General features: G+C 48.0%; 1 protein-coding gene across 4 annotated transcripts; it reads right to left on the bottom strand.

Moving 5' to 3' along the window:
• Positions 1 to 11,641: 11,641 nt before the first annotated feature.
• On the bottom strand, positions 11,642 to 21,073 carry Eomes (eomesodermin). Of its 4 annotated transcripts, none has more exons than XR_002378761.1 (7): positions 19,750 to 20,453; positions 18,634 to 18,788; positions 17,845 to 17,966; positions 17,113 to 17,271; positions 16,966 to 17,027; positions 14,045 to 14,742; positions 11,642 to 12,642 (listed from the first exon to the last, which is right to left on the bottom strand). XR_002378761.1 is itself a non-coding variant. In XM_021172737.1 (7 exons), exons 1-7 carry the CDS (start codon positions 20,640 to 20,642, stop codon positions 14,203 to 14,205), a joined length of 2,037 nt encoding a protein of 678 aa, XP_021028396.1. The 4 variants fall into 4 exon arrangements, 3 of the variants coding, with proteins under 3 accessions (XP_021028393.1, XP_021028394.1, XP_021028396.1); XM_021172737.1 differs by lacking the exon at positions 11,642 to 12,642 and adding an exon at positions 20,567 to 20,642 and having other exon boundaries at positions 14,203 to 14,884; positions 19,750 to 20,530; XM_021172734.1 differs by lacking the exon at positions 11,642 to 12,642 and having other exon boundaries at positions 13,071 to 14,941; positions 19,750 to 20,965.
• Positions 21,074 to 21,344: the final 271 nt, after the last annotated feature.

Genomic DNA, 21,344 nt, shown 5'->3' with positions numbered 1-21,344 from the left:
GTATGTATACAGCCAGGCGTGGTGGCACATGCCTTTAATCCCAGCACTCGGGAGGCAGAGGCAGGCAGATTTCTGAGTTTGAGGCCAGTCTGGTCTACAAAGTGAGTTCCAGGACAGCCAGGGCTACACAGAGAAACCCTGTCTCAAAAAAAAACAAAAAACAAAACAAAACAGAAAAATATGTATGTACACACAACAAATATATGAGCCTCAGAGAATTTGATTTTACTTTAGAATATTAATTTTATAAGGTTTAACATACATATTAAAGACTATATCTGGAAAGATAAATAAGAAACCACTCACAGTGTTTGCCCCCAGCTGAAAGACTAGGCAGCTGGAAGGATCAGTAGTGGTAATTACTTTTATATCTCTCATATATTTTAAATTTATACCCTCCAAAAATTATTTTAACATGTTGAAGAAAATAGAAAAATTGTTTTTACCCCTTGAATTAATTTTTGAATAAATAATAAGTGTGTGTGTGTCCATAAATGCTTAGAGAAAAATCATAGTTATGTACTATTAGTGTCAAACCTGTTAACCTTGGATGGTGTAATTAGACAGGGCAACTGAAGCAGTATGATTTCTATCTTGTGTATTTATTTTGTGTGTTTTTGTATGTTTTGAATGTTTATAATGAGAATTTAATTACAGGGAGCTGAACGGGAGAAACAGTCTCCCTTTCCTGTCTTGACCTCAGGATAGGAACAGAATTGGGAATTTCAGAACTTTGGCAGAATCTGCAAAAGGAAACAGACTCAGAATATTCCACAGTAGAGTGCAGCATTGCTAAACCCTAGGCTGTCCTCGGGGAAAAGGCATGGCTGAAAGTGTATAGTGCACAGTCCTTGGTTGCTAGCATAATGGGACTTAGAATCTCACAGGAGGCGTGCCTCTGGCTGCGTCTGTGAGGCCATTTCTATGCTGATTTAATACAGGAGGGAAACCCACCAGGAATGTGGGTGGGAATCCTGTGGGCTGGGTTTGTAGACTTAATAAACAGGAGAAAGCAGGCTGTGCACCAGCCTTTGTCACTCTCTGCTTTCTGTGGATGCTGCGGTCCAGTGGCTTCCACGTACAACAACTGTGACAGACTGTGTCCCTAAACTGTGAGCCAAAATAAACTCTTTCCTCTTTAACCTGCTTCTGTCAGAGCAATGAGAATAGGTAACGAATACAGTCTTTCACTCCAAAGAATCTTATTAGAAATGTCTTAGGACTGGAGGGATGGCTCAGCGGTTAAGAAAGAACCCGTGATGCTCCTGCAGAGGTTCGATTCCCAGCCTTTACCTGGTGGCTCAGAGCTGGTTAGAAACTCCAGTTTCAGGAGTTCCATCCCCCTCTTCCGGCCTCTGAAGGCACTGTATAGTGCACACATGAACATGCAGGCAACATGCTCATACACACAAAAATAAATTTAAAAGTGAAAGTCTATTAAAAACGCCTTTTTAACCTGTACCACTCCACCAGCCCCGAGTCGCTATCTGATCCTCTCCAGTACACGGTCCCTGTTTGGCTCAGCCTTCTGTCCCAGACCGGACCCCCCCCCCCCCCCCCGCCCCCTCAAGTCCCGTATTCTTGCATCTGCCACTGGACTCTGTCCTTTAGTCAGAAAAGGTTAATGTTATCCTTGACAAACAAAAGAACCTCTAAATTCCTTTGCTTTCTTTTCAAAATCGTCTATCCTGGAGTGACTCCTAAATTATTTTCAAAGGAGAAAAGGAAGACTTTTTTTTGTTTTACCATTGACGTTTAAAGGGTCGACCTTGTAACTTAAGAACACAAAACAAACAAAGCAAACAAACAAACAAGACCCCTAACCTGACCTTTCCTCATCAGAGGAAATAGATTCTTCAATGCCAAAGGACCTTTAATATTAAAGGTAGTTTTTAGGTGCTACACTTCTGTAAAATGAGGGGCTGCCTAGCTGACTCAGCAGGAAAGGGGACTCTCTGGCTGCTCATTCAGAGGACCCAGAATTTGGTCCCCAGAATCTACATGGTGGCTCACAACCAGCTGTCACTCCAGTTTCAAGGGATTCAATGCCTGTTCTGACCTCCAAGGGCACCAGGCACATATGTGGTACACATATGTACGCGCACGAATACACACATACACACACACACAATTAAATTCATTGTGGTTTTGTTTTGTTTTTAAGGACAGAGAAAATCCAAGCTTGTGTAGCTTTAGTAAAAGTCAGACTTGACTTGGACCCAAGAGGGAAATGGCAATGCATTCTGGGAAAGTCAGAGGAGTGTGTGCCTTCCTATCAGATACCTTTGGTAGTTCCCGTGATAGCTGAGGTCATGGTGGGGGAGAGTATAGGGTCACTCTGCTCACCTGTAAGGTAACTGCTCCACCCTCTCCACACCCAGGACAAACTACACCTCAGCATTCCTTCCTCCAAACAGCCACCAAGCAGGCCACACCCCAGGCTCCAGTCTGTCAGCTTGCACAGTGGGTCCACCCAAAGACCTCAGTTTCACATTCAGCTTCCAGAGAGACTGACCGATACCTGGACCAATCAATGGCCATCTTTCCTCCTAGAACTTTCTGTGTGCCCTGTCCCCTCAGCTTTGGCATTTGCCTGCTTCAGGTGCAAGGCAATCTTCTGCCTGGATCATGAGGAACTTAATCCTCACAGAGACATTGCATGCAGTGTTCTGACACACGCATTTACACACACACACACACACACACACACACACACACACGCAAGCACTCTTCACTGTGAGGCTTAGGTTTCATGGCATGACATCTTGCAGAAAGCACACTCAGCAAGCTGGTGTCTCACGTTTCCGCTGTTCTCCGTTTGAAAGTCCATTATTCAGAGTGCCCTGACCTGCTTCTGCCTCCAACAGTCCTTAGGAGAAAAAGAGAGTAACTCTTGTATCTTTTCCCATTATGTGTGAGACTTGTTTGTCCTCCCAAGGGAACAGGAACAGAGGCCGCAGCCGAGCACTGTGGAAGGACTGTGAAAAGGTTGACATTTAACAATAGTCCCTAACCACCACCTACTGTGACAATTGAGCAGCTGGCCTAACCCAGACTGGTTCTGGGTGCAGCCAAAGAAAATGTCCCCAACCTGTTCCAAGATAAAGATGTTTCTGTTGTGGTACAACTGCTTTGAAACACACACACACACACCAGGCAACGGGACAATAGTGCTGACTAGCATCTAATGAGTATCACTTCTGGGCAGAAAGACCACCTCCCTCTGCCGCCTCACCTTTCTCTGTTCATAAATACCTCTCACCCTCTGCCTTAGGGTAAAGAACATTATTGTGAAGGGAAACTGACATTAGATGCCCAGAAAAGTACTCACAGGTTATCATTCTGCCATTGTTCCCGGTCACCTTCCCCTGAGGTGCCTTGTCTATCTGTCCAGTGTTCACCTTCCCTTTCCCCGCCCCCTTGTTCACTAATATCTACACATATCAGCCAGGAGCAACACCCATACTAGAGGGAGCTAGTTATCTATGTTTCTGGAAAACCAAACCTCTAAACTGAATGATGATGCAACCCATTTTCACAAGGACATAACAAAGACCCAGGTGCTTTCTGGTGCATTTTAAAAACAATCAGTTCTTTATTTTGTGTGGAGGAGGTATACCTATGTCACAGAACTTTGTGTGAAGGTCAAAGATTCCTTTTTTTAAAGGAGTATTTATTTATTTATTTATATTGGTGTTTTGCCTGCATGCCTGTCTTCTGTGTGTGAGGGTATCAGATCCCCTGGAACTCGAGTTATAGACAGCTATGAGCTGCCATGTGAGTCCAGGTCCTTTGGAAGAGCAGCCAATGCCCTTAACAAGCCCCCACCCCCACCCCCAGCCATCTCTTTAGCCTGAAGGTCAGAGATCTTGCCTTCCACTTAGTTGGGGCAGGCCCGTCGTCATTTCTGTTGCTGTACACCCCAGGCTAGCTGGCCTGCAAGCTTCTACCTGCCATCTCCTCTGGGATCACAGATGTGTGCCACTGCATCATGGCACCAGGGATTTATTTCGGGTAGTCAGGCTCTCATGGCAAGCACTATTACCTACTGAGTTGGCAACAAGGCCCTACCTAGATTGATGTCAAATCATGCTCTTTTGTCACTTCTGTCTTTTTCTCTCTAAATAGCAATGAGGATTGTAAGTCCAAGAGGCAACTAGCCATTAAGGCCCACACAAGGGGGCTGGAGAGACAGCTTAGAGGCTAAGTGCACTGGCTGTTCTTCCAGAGGACCCTGGTTCAATTTCTACTCCCCATATGGTGACTCCAGCTCCAGAAGATCTGACTCCCTCTTCTGGTCCCTGTGGGCACCAGGCTTTTCTGTCCTCCATAGCACCAAACATATATACAGGTATAGAGATATCCATGCAGTCAAAACAGCCATACACATAAAACATAAAACAATGTAAAAAGAAGACCCTCATAAAATAAAACAAAATTAATAGGTGAAAAAAACCCAGCAAGGTGTCTCAGTGGGTAAAGGTGTTTGCTACCAAGCCTGATGACCTGAGTTGAACCCTGGAACTCAAACTGTAGAAGGAGAGATCAACTCCCACACACTGCACTCTGACCTCCATCTATCCAATGGGATACAGGCCCACACACATACATAAGTAAACATTTTCTTAAATGTTAAAAAGAGTTGGGGGGGGCAAGGTAGGGGAGGGGGAGATAGATCTATCCCAACAGATGCTCAAGTCACAGCACATAGAAAACAAAAAATAAGAAAAATCAAGCCAACGTGAAAAGGATTGGTCACAATTCCTCAACCATCAACATCAATATAGCAAACGGATTGAGACAAAGGAGAAACACTTCTAATCCATACTGTAAAATATGGCCAGTTGCCAGGCATGGGGGCGCAGCCTTTAATCCCAGAAGAAACAAGGCAGATTTCTGTGAGCTTGAGGCCAGCCTGGTTTGCATAGTGAGTTCCAGGATAGCCAGGGCTACATAGAGATACACTGTCTCAAACCAACCAACATCAACGGAGTGAGCAGGTTCAAATAAGTGTATTATAGACTCAGTAAGGAAGTGAAGAAACAAAGTAAGCAAAATGACAGACAAACAGTCATCCAAAGGAAACAGCTAGAAACTAAACAACAAAAGCAGAGAGGCTGGGAGTGTATCATTCAACTGCAGGACAGCCACAGTCTGGAGCGTGGCTGACAGACTAGAGCAAGCGGAAGGAAAAATGTCAGCAGGTTAAAGAGATGGCTCAGAGGTTAAGCACACTGGGTGTTCTTACAGAGGACCTTGCTCTGTTCAGTTCTCAGCACCTACACAGTCGCTCAGAACTGCTCACAATCCCAGGGGGAATCTGACGCCCTCTTCTGGTCTCTATAGGTACTGCATACACATGGCTTACATACACACAGGCAACACACACATAAAATAAAAACATCCCCCACAAAGCCTGGACGACCAGAATAACTAAGGTTAGGAAATACTTCATTTGGATAACAATTTAAAAAAAAAATCAAGGGTTGACCACAGTTTTAAATAATTCTGACACATATCAAGATGTCAAATCTCAGGATGAGTGGAATAGAAAGGCAAAAAGTTAAAAGTCAGAAACTGTTCAGTGACATTCCAAGAGGCATTGGCCAAATTGAGGGAAAGACACGGGCATACAAGTAGAAGCACGTAGAAGTTCAAATAAACAGCACATGGTCAACTGAACCAGTTTGACTGGGGTGTGGTGGTATGTGCCTCCAGTCCCAGCACTTAGGCAGAGGTGGCTGACCTCTGTGAGTTCCAGGCCAGGGGTCTTAGTCAGGGTTCTACTGCTGTGAAGAGACACCGTGACCATGGCGACTCTTATAAAGGAAGGCATTTCATTGGGGCTGGCTTACAGTTCAGAGGTTTAAGTCCATGATTGTCATGGTGGAAGCATGGCGGTATGCAGGCAAACATGGTGCTAGAGAGAGAGCTAAGAGCTTTATACCTTGATTGGCAGGTAGCAAGGAAAGAGTGACATTAGGCTTGGCTTGAGCATCTAAAACCTCAAAGCCTACCTCCAGTGACACACTTCCTATGTGTCACTCCTAGGAGGCAAGAAGGCGGCACCTTCTCTAACAAAGCCACACCTCCTAGTAGTGCCACTCCCTATGGGTTTATGAGGGCCATTTTTAGTCAAACAACTACACTCTACTCCTTGGCCCCCACAGGCTTGTGACCATACAATAGTATTAACACTGTTTAAAAGTCCAAAGTTCGAAGTTTCTTCTGAGACTCAACACAACCTCTTAACAGCAATCCCCTGTAAAATCAAAATGAAAAAGCAGATCACATACTTCCAACATTCAATGGCACAGGATATACATCACCATTCCAAGAGGGAGGAAAGGGAATAAAATGCCAAAATTAAGTAAACAAAGAGTATCAAAGCTGCAGGAGGATAGAGACAAATCAAGCTTATCAGAATAATGTCAGGTCTCTCCTCATAAATCTTAAAAGGCAGCAAGCTGGGATACTGTATATGATACCCTGAGTAAATAGCTGTAAACTTAGAACTCAGGTTGCCAGGTTTAAATGGCAGTTTTCTTTACCCAGTGGATCATCTCACTAGACCTTGAGTCTCTCTCTCTCTCTCTCTCTCTCTCTCTCTCTCTCTTTCTCTCTCTCTCTCTGTGTGTGTGTGTGTGTGTGCACGCGTGTGTATGTGTCTGTCTATATGTCTGTCTTTTCTCTGTCTGTCTGTCTTTCTCTCTGTCTCTGTGTGTGTATTTGTCTTTTTTCTCTGTGTGTTGGTCTCTGTCTTTCTGTCTCTCTCTCCATCTTTCTGTGTGTGTCTGTTTCTGTCTTTCTCTATCTCATCTCCTTTTCTGTTTCTCTCTGTCTCTGTGTATCTGTCTTTCTCTTTCTCTGTCTCTTCAGAGCCTGACTACGTAGCTCTGGGTAGCTTGGAACTGATATGTAGACCGGCTAGCCTCCAACTCACAGAGATCCATCTACTTCAGCCTCCTGGGTGCTAGGATTAAGGTGTGCCCTACCACTCCTGGCTTGAGTTCATTTTTTTTTTAATACTATGTTTTGCCTGCATATGCCATGTGCTTGCCTAGTGCCTGGGGAGGCCAAAAGAAGGTGTTGGATCCCCTGGTACTGGAGACACAGATGGCTGTGAGCTGCCATGTGGGTGTTGGGAATTGAGCCTATTGTAGTCGTTACATATCTGATAAAATACCCCGTCATAAAGCAATTCAAAGGAGAAGGTAGAAGTTAGATCCAGTTCTTCCTCCCAGTCCCATGCTCCCAGAAATAAGTCTCAGACTCAAAACATACTTACATATACTTTGGCCATATGGCTTGGCTCTTCTATGGCCAGACCTAACTTAAAATATCCCACTTATTTTAGCCTACATTCTGCCACAAGTCTGGTTACCTGTGGTCAGGTACCATGTGTCTAGCTCCTCACATTTTCTGGGACAAATCTCCCTCTTGGCCCTATCTCAGAATCTTTCTCTCTACAGGAGAAAGAGTTTATCGTAGCTTACAACTCCAGGTTATAGTTCATGACTTGTGGAAAAGTCACAGGGGCGGGAGCTTGAGTGGCCTGGTCACATCACATACTGTCAAGAGTGGAGGGAACTAAATGTGTGGGTGTTCACTTGCTTGCTTGTGCTCAGCTCTGTTTTTCTACTCCCATACAGTTTTGTGGGGGGTGGAGGGGAGGTGGCTGCTAGGGAATAATGCTGCCCACAATGGGCTGGGTAGTCTCTTATCAGTAAGCTTAATAAAGACACTCCCCCCCACAGACTTGCCCACAGGCCAACCTAATGTCCGTCACTGAGACTTTCTTCCCAGGTGACTCTAGACTGTACCAAATTGACAATGAAAGCCAACCATCCTAGGCACTTGTTCATTTGGGGCCAGTGTTCGGTGTTAGAAACAAATCTGTAAGAGTCGTTGGGATTGCTAAAGCTCTGAAGTACCAGGCTTACAGTCTCATTTCCCCTGTATTCTCTATCTAGTCATGAGATGCAAATATGCACGATTGTAAGAAAGCTTACAGGAGCACCCATTAAACACAGATATCCAAAAGATTCAGAGCCTGAGAGAAGATTGCTTTCAAGGGAAAGCACTTGGATGATAAAGTTTCCGATTACCATGCAGTTTGTCAATCACTCTCTGCTTTGCGCCTAAGGTGTAAATACGCTCCATTATGAAAACGCTTTTTAAAGCAATTCGGAAACCCAGGCAGGTGGGGAGCTGCTACAGGGGGACATGCCTGCATTAAAGGGGGCGGGGGGAGGGGGATGATAAGGTTTTCAAACAGCAGAATGGGATGCTTCTTCGTAACTTCCCTTTATGAGATGTTCATAACAGTAGTTCTGAAGCAGAGGGACTCAGAAGTTGTCTAACTGTACATGATCTTACATTCGTAAAAAGTTACACTGGCTGGGGAGCTGCAATTGTTTCTTTAGTGGTTAAGAGTGCTTGCATAGAACCCAGTTCTGTTCCCAGTGTCCATATCAGATGGCTCACAAACACCTGAAACTGCAGCTCCCAGGGATCTGATGCTATCTTCTAGGCATGCACCTAGTATACATGTGTATGTGGGGGCATGCACTTAGAAACAAAAAAAATAATCCTTTTTCAAAATAGAGATATATAAAATAGAGATATACGTACACCTACAGCTATTGCTGCTCTACTGACAGTAGCCAAGCCGTGGGTCAGCTTAGGTGTCCATCAACAGATTAGCTAATAAAGAAAATATGGTGTGTTTACACAACATGGAATTACTCAGGCATGGAGAAGGAAGCGTGCCATTTACAGGGTTGGAACTAGAGGTCATCCAGATACAGAAAGACAATGTTTCAAGTTTCTTCTCACAGCCAGGAACTAGGATTAAGAACAAAGAAAATGACCCGGATGGTACAGGGATCTTTGAGAAGGAGTGTGTGGGTGAGAGATGGGGATAAAGTGTAGTTGGGAGGATGGCATGACTGAAGTGTAGGTTTGGAAATGTCCTAGTGAAGTCCACTCGTATGTTCAGTTAACATGCAATAACGATCATTGCTGTAAAACAGACTAGTAATTTAACCCAGACACGGTGATGTCTGCCTTTCACCCCAGCACTCGGGCAGCAGAGGCAGTACAAGAATAGTCTGAGGCCAGCCTAGCTACAGACAAACCCTTCCGTGTCACCCTTGCTACAGAGAAACCCTTCGGTGTCACCGATGAGGAGGCAAACCCGAGCGGCAGACATTGCAGCCAAGAAAACTGGTCTAAGGGTCTAAATCCCGGGCTCCTTCCCTATTCTAAGAAGCATGTAAGCTACTGTAAACTGGGATGAACAAAGACACCTGCACGGGGGTGGGAGGGGGGGTTGCCCTCTGTCTAGTGGGAAGAAATCGGTTTGTTTTTTTAGCTGGGAGAGTTACTCGCTGTGGCCACCAGATGGCGGAGAGCACCCGCGGCTGGAAGCAGAGCGGCCCAGGCAGGGAGCTTTGGGAAGTCATCCACACCCGACTTTGTAAACGCACGCTTTGGGTGTTTGAAAGGGTTAGGGGTGTGAGTGCTGGCGGGCATCGGCGGGAGAGCTTCATCTGGCACTGAGTACTCTGGGGACCAAACTCTTCTCTGGGAGAGCTGCATGTGTGTGCTCCATGCACAGGATAACGAGAACCAAAGAGGTGTGTGAGGTTCCCCCGAGGTGGGTCACCCTTGTAATCTCAGCATACTCCCGTATGAGGAGGGGGATGACCTTGACTTTGAGACCAGCCGGTGTTCTAGTGTGAGAACCTGTCTCAAAAAAATGTGAAGCAGGAAGATGAAGGGTTCAGAGTCACCCTCAGTTACATCCACCCCCACCCCCAGCCGAGTTAAAAGACAAGCAGGGCTGCTCGAGGCCCTGTCTCAAAAAAGAAAGAAAGAAAGAAAGAAAGAAAGAAAGAAAGAAAGAAAGAAAGAAAGAAAGAAAGAAAGAAAGAAAAAGGCAAAGTGGAGAGAAGGTGTCTGCCACTTCACACTTTCAGACTGTGATCGCTTAGTTTGAGCGCTGAAGAAATGAAGCCCACCCTGGGCTCGCCCAGGCGGCCCTGATGCAAGCCGGGAGCGAGTCAGCCTGATGTCTGCGCAGGCGGGAAGGGATCCGGTTAGCCTCATGGACCACAGCAGGACCGGTCCTCTCAAGTCAGTCTCAAGCTGTTGTCTGAAATTCCAAACTTGAGGCATGAGGGTGTGGCTGGGAGTGTGGAGGGGTTCCTTCGGGTGCAGCAACAATAGGGTTTTGTTTGTTTGTTTTGTTTTGTTTTTGTTTTTTGCTTGTTTGTTTTTTTCAAGTGCGATTTTAAAATTCGTCTGGTTGTTTAGAAATCTCCACCGGGTGAAAGCGTGATTTTTGAAATCTGAACACAGCGGAGTGAAGGACAATCGGTGGCGCGTCCCAGGAAGCATGTGGAAGCAACGTCCGAATGTGTAAAAAGCCAGGACTTTAAAGCCAGGAAGTTAGTGTCCCTACCGGCGGCAGAATGTGGGTAGAGTATCTGGAACTTTTCCATTCGCCAACATTTCTAAGACACCTGCAGGGATCTCTTTCTCTCTCTCTCTCTCTCTCTCTCTCTCTCTCTCTCTCTCTCTCTCTCTCTCTCTCTCTCTCTCTCNCTCTCTCTCTCTCTCTCTCTCTCTCTCTCTCTCCCTCCCTCCCTCCCTCCCTCTCCCTCCCTTTCTCCCTCCTTCCCTCCCTCTGCCTCTGTTGCATCTCTTCCCCCAACACCCACCCTCTACTCCGGTTTGTGCCTCCCGCCTTCTTCATTCCGGCTTTAAAGCTTAGTTAGAAAGGAGGGAAACAGGGTCAGACTAACAGGAAATTTGGAGCATCAGCATCCCTTGAGGTTGAGTCATAAATTACAGCGGTGAGCCCGCTCCAACCGCAGCCGGAACACCGGTCAAGATGAAGGTCAACTGACCAGCAGCTTTCCCTTTGGACCCCAAACTCTTTTGGGATTCTTCGCGCCTTTCCCGGTTTTCCTTCCAGGTATCAGAAGTGTCCTCCCGCCCACGCTCAGGGGCACAACCCTCCACCCAGCGATTCTTGTCTTTTGCACCGTAGCATAGAAAACCTGCATCCACCGAGAAGTAACCTGCGCCGGGATGAGGGAGGGAGGGAGCGAGCGAGGGAGGGAGGTCCTGTTCCGAGTTTCCCCCAAAGTAAAACAATTAATACGGGGATGGCTGACGCGCTTTTTTTATACCTTTCCTTTTTATCTAGAAAACCAGACTGTTTAGCGACGAAAACATATTTCCAACCACGAATCGTTTTTGGGTTTGTTGTCTGTTTAAGTGAATGTTTTTGTTTATAGCAAGAGCTGAGGACAAGCGAACTTGGGCGACCCAGCAGACGCCTCCACTCACCCCCAGCCGCTCTTTCGGCCTCGCGCCGGTGAACGGCCCTGTGCCCGCGCAAAAGCGCGCAGGGCCCGGGTGGGGAGTGTAAACAAGCCGGCCGTGTTCCCAGACCTTGATCTTTATTTAAATGGAGGCTTGTTTATCGGTGTCATCCTAGGAGGATTAATTAGATACATCTCTTCACAATTTGGTGTCTGACACTCCATCTTAGGAATGCCTTATCACAAGGTGTTAATTGGGGCCACTCAGCCATTTACGTTTCTATTAAACACTGTGAGGGACTTTTCACAAGTACCGGATTCTTTTTACTGTACGGTGCAAAAATATACAAGACTTGAAATAGACTAGGGCCAGAGTCCTCTTTATCCCGGCGTGCGATTAGCATTTTCTTTTTCTTTTTTTAAAAGACAGAAACAACAGAGCATCATTTGACACTCCGGATACACCAACCGTTGGACGTGGGTGCAGTAAGTTGGTACTGACTAGGTTGGGCCAACTAGTCAGTACCAACTCCCAAATCACCTGCCCACATGAACGCACATTAAAAAGCAAGTCTCTAGAGACTACACACACCTGGCACTCTGGGAAAAGTCGGGGCGGCTTTGCCAAAGAGTCTTGGAAATGCGGAGTTGGTGGGCCCCCCAAATTCGTGGCGGTGCTCTGATCCCAGAAGTTTGGAGGACGGGAAAGACTGTCCACAGCTCAGGTATATCTTCTGGAGACCTTAATTGGGCGCAGAAGGGGAGGAGGCCCCGCCTGATTGCTTGCCTCCCCACAGCTAATCCTCTTAGCAGCTGCATTTCCGCGCTCCGCAGTTAAAATGACCCTCCCAGCTAGACCTTTACCCCAGGATGAGAAGGGGTTTCAAGGGTTTGCAAGCTGGGCTTTAAGCTGTCTGCAGATAGCCCGGCGGGACGTCTGGCAGGGGGCGGGGAGAGCCCTCTTCCCCTAACTGCTTAGTCTTCCGCACACCTAGGGTTCAGTGAGGGCCTGGGGTGCCCTTCCCCGTCCGGGATTAATAACTAAAACCGAGATGCACCGCTGTCCAGATGCTGTTTGCAGAACTGCAGTGTACCAGATAAATGGAATACTTCTTTGTGGCTGCCGCGCCCAAGTCCTGGATGAAATTTAGCTGAGGGTAAGGCGAGCGAGGACATCCACGGAAAACCGCAGATGGGCGCAATAGGGTGCGCTAACATCTCGCCGCTGCGGTGCTTAAGGGACCCGGAACTTTCGAATGGCCACGGGGGTTCCCATGGCGCTTACGTGGGTCTACGAACTGGTCGCCTAAAGTAAACCCAGGAAAAGAACTAAATGACTAAGGGCCAGGGGCGGAGGATAGGAAGCTAGGATTAAGCCTGCAGAGCACAATCTTGCATCTCCAGGGCAAACACTCCTTCCCCACCCCCACTCCCAGCCAACACCCACTGTCCACACTTCCTAGCGGGGCGAGGAAGTAGATCCCGGTTCATCTGTGGGGTGGGGGAAATAAACAGAAGCACTACTCCCTGCCCACCACTCAACGATATCAGTAACTGGTTAAAAGATTATAGAGCCTTCTGTGGAGGGGGAAGGGGTGTGTGAGTGTGAGTGTGTGTGTGTGTGTGTGTGTGTGTGTGTGAGAGAGAGAGAGAGAGAGAGAGAGAGAGAGAGAGAGACTGTTCACTCTGGAAAGGGGGCAGAAAGAAACAAAGTTAAATAAATAAAATCCATAGTACAGAAGACAGAGCTATACCCGTTCCCTTATTGAACCACATTTATTAAAAATGACTTACGACTGTACATAAAAATTTCAGAATCTCTAAAAAGCCTATAGGAACTGTGACGTCATACTGCAATTTCTTTTTTTCACATTTACCGAAGGGGGAAGTGGGGATGACCAAGGAAAGAGGATGAAGCAGGGTTTTTCCTTAAGTGTGTAGAAGCGAGTACGGAGGCAGCTGAGTACTTAGCGAAGTGGACAGAATATCTCCGAGATATGAACCCCTCCTCTTAACTGCAGTAGTTGTGGTTTTGCAAATTCTTTACAACGCCAAAGCACCAATTTTACATTATTTTTATCTGATACCTAGGCAGTTGAATTTGTACATTATATTCCAGAATACTCTAAAGGTGTCTAAACAATTGTACACTTAATTTCTCCCTTTCTCTCTGATCCTCCTGCCTTCTACAGGTCATCCCAGCCACACAGAGCCAGCCCTACAACAAATGGTTTATTCCAAAATTCTGCAAGGAATTGAAGGCAGTGAGTACTAGCTAGCCACTTAAACATCAGTTTGTTTGTTTGTTTTCCCCGCTTGACTCTCAGGCTCAGCCTCTTTAGGCCCTGGCAGAAGATATCTGCGAAGAGCCTACTGTTAACTCAAGGTCCAGCCCTTCTCTTCCCGAAGCAAAAATATTTTAACCCTCTGGGCTGCTGTTTGCTTAAAGATTTATGAGTAGAAATAAGAGCCAAAGTTTGTTTTGTTTTGTTTTTTTTCTGCCATGTTTTCTTGTCTTTGAAATTCATTTAATAGCACCGGTCACTCGTTCTTCATAGCCTGCTTTTTCTGAACGTTTCTCATTTCCCATAAATGAATCAATCCAGCACCTCGAACGACCTTTTCAGTTTTAAAACACTCCTGAGTCCTCCAGTCACTTTATTTTACAAAGAAAGAAACCAACGCTAGGTCTGCTTCAGTTTAGTTACCTGCGGCCGTGGCAAAGCTTTGGCGCCTTCTCTCAGAGAATTGCACAAAACAGGATACGTCAAAGGTGGAAGGCAAAAGTCTTTTTGGTAACCTAGGCAAAGAACACAACAAAACACCACCAGGTCCATCTGGAAATGTTAAAGGTTAAAATAATGCTCTAGGGAGTTGTGTAAAAAGCGTAATAAGCCCCCATGCCTTTCGAGGTGTCTTTACTGTACTCCTCAGTGTTAATGTCCTCACACTTTATGGGGGGCGAGTTTCCATTGCTGGGGGTGCTGGGAGACAAGCGCTTTCTCTTGCAAGCGCTGTTGTACACCCCGGAGTCGTTGGAGTCTAGAGACTTGATGGAGGGGGGAGTCTCTATCCAGGAGGAGCTAATCTCTTCTTTAACTTTTTCCTTGGCAAGCTGATCTTCTGGGAAGACAGGTGGACTCATTCTGGATGTCCATGGTAGTCCAGCTGCCATCTTCCTCTGATAAGCGCCACGGCCTCCCCACCCTGCCATAGCAGGGAAGGTCGGGTCAGGGTAATACCCCAGGGCATGGGATGTCTGCAGGGGCAAGGACTTAATACCATATGGGAGCAAGGTACTGGAAGTATATTCAGATTCATAAGAACCGATGTCTAGCTTGTTGGTCACAGGTTGCTGGACAGGCGTGACAAGCCACCGCTGGGGAGGGTTGGCCACCTCTTCGCTCTGTTGGGGTGAGAGGAGGCCGTTGGTCTGTGGCACGGTTCTCTCACCGTTATAATATCGGGCTTGAGGCAAAGTGTTGACAAAGGGCTCCGGGAAGAAGTTTTGAACGCCGTACCGACCTCCAGGGACAATCTGATGGGATCTAGGGGAATCCGTGGGAGATGGAGTTAACCTGTCATTTTCTGAAGCCGTGTACATGCTACAATATAAAGAGAGACACTTAAAAATAAAAAAACAACCCTCACGTTGTCCCCAAACAAGCTGCCTCCCAGAAACTAGAGAGCTGTGCTGCTGACTGTGAGAACAGAGTGGATTGCCCACCCCTTAAGAGGACACTTCCTGCAGGGGTCAGATATTCCCTATGGGAAACTGAGATCTGTGGCTGTATCTATCATGGGGTCGAAGGCCTCGACAGCATAAACACAAGCCTGGGGTCTCTCTGAAGCTCAACACAAATCAGAGGTGGCCAAGGCCTGCAATCCCAGTACTGGGGAGGTGGAAGGTCAGAGGTGAAAGGTCATTGGAGCTACAGAGCCAGTTTGAGTTTGAATCACATGAGACCCTGTCTCAAAATAAATAAATATGGAAAATCTACTGTAGCAGTCCTCGAACACGAGGGGCTAGAACAACCCTCCCTAATCAACGGGGTGGACGGAATGCCATTCCGGCAGACATCGCAAGAAGCAGGGCCGTGAGAGTCAAATGTTGTGAAAAACAGTATCCTTTCGAGTTTTTTTTTTCTCTTGTGACATGTAAGGAGGGGGAAAATCTGCTAGTGATGCTTTTTTAAAAGTTGGATCAGGAGCTGGAAGGTCAAGAACTGCTTTTGAGGAAGACTAGAGTTTGGCTGGAAGCGCACACATCAGCTGACTGACACCTGTCACTCCTGCTCTAAGGGATCTGAAACCTTTGGCCTGCTGGCACCCACATGCACATACCCACACAGAGACACAAATGTACATAATTAAAAATAAAACCTTTTTTAAAAAAATAAAAAATAAAAATTGGGCTGGAAGGTGTCAGCACCCGCCTTTGATCCCAGCTTTCGGGGGGCAGAGGCAGGTGGATCTGAGTTCGAGGCCATCCTGGTCTACAGAGAGAGTTCCAGGACAGCCAGGGCTATACACTGACTCAACATGGATAAACAATGACTCAAACCAAAAATAAATAAATAGATAGATAAATAAATGTAAAAAGGGAACGGGGTTAGCATTGTCTAAGCTCCACCCCCACAGTTACCTGGCAACAGTCAGGTAGGCCTGGCCCACTATAAAAGGGTCTCCTTGCCCCCTCCTCTCTCTTGCCTCTTACTCCCTTGTTCCTCCTCTCTCTCCATTCCCTTCCCCGCCTTGCTCCACTCCATGTGGTCATGGCCGGCCTCTACTTCTCTACTCTCTTCCTCTCTCTGCCTCTACTACCCTCTTAACCTCCCTCCCCATGCCCTAAATAAACTCTATTCTATACTATTTCATCTTGTGGCTGGTCCCTCAGGGTGACGGGATGCCTCAACATGGGCCTGCTGAGACATCCCCTTCCCCCACACCTCACCCACACCCCCATAGAACATATTCTTATATTTCTTTATCTTTTTATAATCACAACAAATGGACATAAGTAATGGAGATTCTAAAAAAATTCAAATCCCTACTTAAGTGCAGAAAAGAAAAAGAAACTTCATGTTTAAGTCTTAAACATTCTTTAACTAAACCTGTTTTTTTTTTTGTTTGTTTGTTTTTTGTTTTTTAATTGAAGCAAGAATGTTCGAAGCCAATATATGCAAAAATAGGGCTAGGGCTATAGCTCAATGGTAGAGTGCTTGCCTTGCACATACAAAGCCCTGAGTTCAATCTCCAGCATATGTGTGTGTGTGTGTCTGTGTCTGTGTGTCTGTGTGTGTTTCAGAAAAATAAGCAGAAAAACAGGTAAGAAAAAAAAATCCCAAATATAAAATGTCATACTAAATATGTCCTCAGGGAAATGATGACTCATTTCCTGTTAAAGGTGACCCAGCAAATGGGCTCGAAGATGAAACTCCATTGACCAAATGATTGTCTAGCTCACACAAAGCCTGGGTGTGGCAGCCCATGCTGGTGAGCTCGGGGCTAGGGGGACTGAGGCAGAAAGATCCTAAATTCAAGGTCACGTCAACTTCACAGCAAGTTGCAGGCAGCCTGGAGTCTTTTACTCTTGTCTCTTAGAGGGAGATGACCGTGCAGTACTTACGAATCATAGTTGTCCCGGAAGCCTTTGGCGAAGGGGTTATGGTCGATCTTTAGCTGGGTGATCTAGATAGGGGAGAAGAATAGTAACTGAGCGCTTTATCTCAATAGACCTAACTAGAGAGGCTCCTTTGGCTCACGGGGCACTCACATCCGTGTTTTGGTAGGCAGTCACAGCAATGAACTGTGTCTCTGAGAAGGTGAAGGTCTGAGTCTTGGAAGGTTCATTCAAGTCCTCCACACCGTCCTCTGTCACTTCCACGATGTGCAGCCTCGGTTGGTATTTGTGCAGAGACTGCAACACTATCATCTGGGGATGAAGAAAAGAGAGACTTTCATCGGTCTCAAAAGCAGATTTTAACAGACTGTACATTTTGAGACAGGACTTCTGCTTGCTCCCTACTACAGCTTTCTTTTTTGTTTTTGGGGGATTTTCCTTGTTTATTTGGTTTTATAAAAGATTTTGTTTTAAGATTTAAGATCCTTGGGATTAACACTTTCGACTTAAAGCCCTAACTCTGAATCTGGAATGGCAGAGCACATCTGTAACCGCAGCATCTGAGACTGGGAAGTAAGAGGGTCAGCAGTTCAAGGCCAGCCCGAGCTAGGTATACAAGACCCACTCCCCAAGATAAACAAACAACAACCAAAACAAAAACAGAGTGTCTGTGTATTTGATAGATACTCTTTCCTTTTGGCTCCCCAAGTCCCCCCCCCCTAAAATTTGATGTTTCTATGCATAGTAGTAAGAAAGTACAAATGACACAGGTAAATAAATTTAAAATTGAGCAAAGTCACAACTGTAAATACTTAGCTAAGCACAGTGACAAAAGGATGAGCTAAGAGACCTTGACCAGAAGACAGGCTCTTCCAGTCTCCCTACCTGTGTGTTGTTGTTGTTTGCGCCTTTGTTATTGGTGAGTTTTAACTTCCCAAAGGAAATCTCCTGCCTCATCCAGTGGGAGCCAGTGTTAGGAGATTCTGGGTGAACGTACATCTTATTGCCTAAGAGGAAAATGAAAGGAAACATAAGCAAATGAAAGGAGACAGCCTTCACCCAGGCAGGTTGGAGAGGATGTCTGTTAGCTAGGCTTGGGTTTGCTGTAGCTGCCTCCTCCTGGGAGGTCAGCCGGCTGAAATCAGTGGATCCCAGCGGGACTCCAGTCACTCCCCCCCCCCCCCCCCCCCCCCCCCCCCCCCGGGCCAGGGTGCATCCAGCCTTCCTTAATCAAGGTATTCCAATCACCAGCCTCTCCAAACTTAAAACACAGAGTTGAGAGGAGAGAGGATGGTTCTTGATTGTTGGTCTGAGACCTTAAGCTGGAGGGGAAGTGCCTCACCGAGTCCTTAACTTTTATAGATTAAGTTAAAGGTGGCCTGGGCTTTCTCAAGAGAATTCTAAAATGCCGGATCATTTACCAGGAACTTTTCCCAAACCCAGAACTTCACTTGGCTATTCATTTCTCAAACATAGCCTCATAGGGTCAAGGTCAAGGTCTGATATATAATGAGAAACAAGAAAAATGACGGAGTAAATTTCTCCCCAGCAGCAGAAGGCAGCGCATGCTAACATCCCCATGCCTCAGGTTGGGGTGACATGCTTGATTTAAATGCGGCCGGTCCAACACTGAGGTTCCGATCTCTTCCCGGTCCAGGCCCCCTCTCTCCTCACCCTGCATGTTATTGTCCGCTTTGCCGCAGGTCACCCACTTGCCCCCCTGGAAGCGCCAGTGGTTAGGGTCGGCCAGAACCACTTCCACGAAAACATTGTAGTGGGCGGTGGGGTTGAGTCCGTTTATGTTGAAGCTCAAGAAAGGAAACATGCGCCTGTGCAAAGAACAGAACCAGAGGAAATGATTTAAGTACCGGCTCTGGTCCCTCCGGGACACATGGGGGGGGGGGGTCTGCAATAAACAGCAAACAAACAAAAATGGCTACTACGGCCTGAAACTAAGAAAATGGTTTTAAATGGACAAATTTATTTGGAACAGCCTCCAAGTCAGTATTTTCCCTAATTCGCGTGCTTCTGAGACATCCATCTAGTTTCAGGTATCTACTAGGTTTCTTTCTGAAATGTCTAAAATTATTTTTAAAGACACAGGTGACTGAGAACATTAGGCCGGAGCGCGCCTTCTTGCTCTCTCTCTCTCTCTCTCTCTCTCTCTCTCTCTCTCTCTCTCTCTCTCTCTCTCTCTCCCCAGCCCTCTTTGGGTCCCTGTCTCGCAATATCCACTCTTCACTTTCCTCAAGAAGTAGCTGATGACAACTCGAAGGTGTGCCAGAACTTTCTGCTCCCTTCCCCCGCAAGCAGAGCCCCCTCCCCCAAACATCTGGCTCCAAAAACTGCCTACCTAGTCACCAGCTCAAACCGATTTCTTTCTGCTCTTCTTACAGAAGAGCCCCACCAAACCAAGGAGCTTTAAAAAGCTGCATTTCAAACACTTGTGCGCAGGCCGCAGCCAGCTCCACCAGCCCTCTTTCCCTAATGCAGCCCACAAATCGCCTGCTGCAAACCCAGGAGCCAGCGGGTCACGTAGATCCGCCCTCAAGGGTTCATTCCCAAATTTCCACCTCCGTCTCCTCCTCCTCCCAGTCAATCCCAGTGAAGGTGACTAGAGTGGAGAGTAACGTGGGCTCGGAGCCCAAGCCACAGGTGTGCCTTAGGATGTACAGGGACACGACTTTGGAGATACGGTGTACCCTTTTACAGCACGCATTTAAACACCCTAAGCAGAGCCCGCAGTGTGCGGACAACCAGGCGCCTGGGGTCCCTCCACCCTGCACTCACCTGCCCTGTTTGGTGATGATCATCTCAGTTTGGTGCCGGTGGAATTTGAGCCATAGGGGCCGGTTGCACAGGTAGACGTGGGCGCGGAAGCCGGAGCCAGGCACACCTAGGCCCCCCAATCCTCCACAAGACCCGGCCGCTGAGGTTCCGGCGTATGGCCCGTAGAGCGGAGAGCCCTGGCCGTAGGGATAGGCGCCAGGACCGCCGGCACCACCGCCGCTGCTACCAGCGCCGCTCCCCGAACCCGCAGCGGGGCCGAACTGCGCCCTCGCGGGCGGGCACACGGCGGCGGGGAATCCACCGGGGGGCAGCATGGAGCCGTAGGGGTAGCGCGCGCCATTGGACGCGGGGTACACGGGTGCGTGGGCTGCTCCGGCCGCCGCCGGGTACTGGAAGAGCGAGCAGGGCGCGGCGAGCTCGGAGCCCTGCGGTCCCGGCGACGGGAGGTAGTAGCGCTCGGAGCTCAGGCTGTCCATGGAGTAGCGCGCGGTGGCCGCGGCGGTGGCGGCGGAGGGCAGCTCCTCCTCCGCGCACGGGGAGCCCTTGCGGCCGTCCGGGGGCCCGGGCTTGGCCACCGCCGAGGTGCTCCCGAAGGTGTCCCCAGCGTCCGCGTCACTGAGCATGGCCGCTGGGGCCCCCGCGCCGGCGCCTGCGGGTTCTGCGCTCCCCGCCTGGCACGGGAGACTGCCCGGAAACTTCTTGGACGCTTTGTCTAAGTCCAGCCTCTGGGGCGAGGGGGCAGCACCGGGGAGGAGGCTGACGCTCCCTCCGCCTCCCCCTCCTCCTCCGCCTCCTCCTCCTCCTCCTCCTCCTCCGCGAGCACTCTCCAGCGAGTAGAAGTGCGCGCCCGGCAGGTTCACCGAGCTCACCAGGAGCTGCTCTCCCAACTGCATGCTTTAGCGAATCGCAGACGGCAACCGGCTGCCTCGTCGCCTCCCGCGGCCTGGTTATAAAGGCCAGTTGGGGGAGCCAGCGCCCTCTTCCGAGGGGAAGGTAATGTCCCCTTCCTCCCTCGCCTAGGCTACCCACCTGCGGACCTGCCGGGCGGCTTCAGCGCGCGCCCAATCCAGTGTCCTTCCCTCAAGGGAACAAACTCGCTCACAATTGAGGATTGTAGGTGCCCCTTTCCTTTCGCAAGGGAACAAACCCCCGGTTGTAGGTGTCCCCTTCCTTCCTTCTTTCTTTCCTTCCTTCCTTCTTTTCTTCCTTCCCTCCTTGTCTAACCTCTCAGGACCCCTACACTCACACTAAGGAAGAAGAGGACTTAGCTCTGAGTTCCCATTTAGCAACCAGCCGTTTCCTCTCGGCTGGCTCTGCTAAACTCTAGGCATACTTGACCGCTTGGAAACTTGTGAGCGGTGGTTGGCTGCTTATATATGTGCGGCCAGGGAGGGGCTTCGCAGCCCCATGGCTAGGGGACTTTGCTATTGGCTGTTAGAGGTGACACTAATTCAATTAAGTATTTATTAATTGAATCGGGTCGCCTGCGAGTTTCATTTTCTCTTAGCTTATTTGGCTGTTATTGCTGGTTTGGTGTTTCTTTAAGCGTCTTTGGGAGAACTATATCCCACTGAGAATCAATCCTGGTGTACCCT

The sequence above is a fragment of the Mus caroli genome, chromosome 9 (genome assembly GCF_900094665.2).
Source record: "Mus caroli chromosome 9, CAROLI_EIJ_v1.1, whole genome shotgun sequence".
In the NCBI taxonomy this organism is placed as follows: domain Eukaryota; kingdom Metazoa; phylum Chordata; class Mammalia; order Rodentia; family Muridae; genus Mus; species Mus caroli.
Note: the sequence above shows the minus strand (reverse complement) of the source record. Positions and strands in the feature narration are given on the sequence as shown.

Bases quoted from the DNA above. Each gene is read 5' to 3' on its own strand.
- Eomes (XM_021172734.1), bottom strand. From the start codon at position 20,642: ATGCAGTTGGGAGAGCAGCTCCTGGTGAGCTCGGTGAACCTGCCGGGC. The intron at 17,967-18,633 runs GTGAGGAGAGAG...TTTTCCTCTTAG, and splicing joins AGCGGACAATAACATGCAGG to GCAATAAGATGTACGTTCAC. The intron at 14,942-16,965 runs GTAAGTACTGCA...TTTATATTGTAG, and splicing joins TTCCGGGACAACTATGATTC to CATGTACACGGCTTCAGAAA.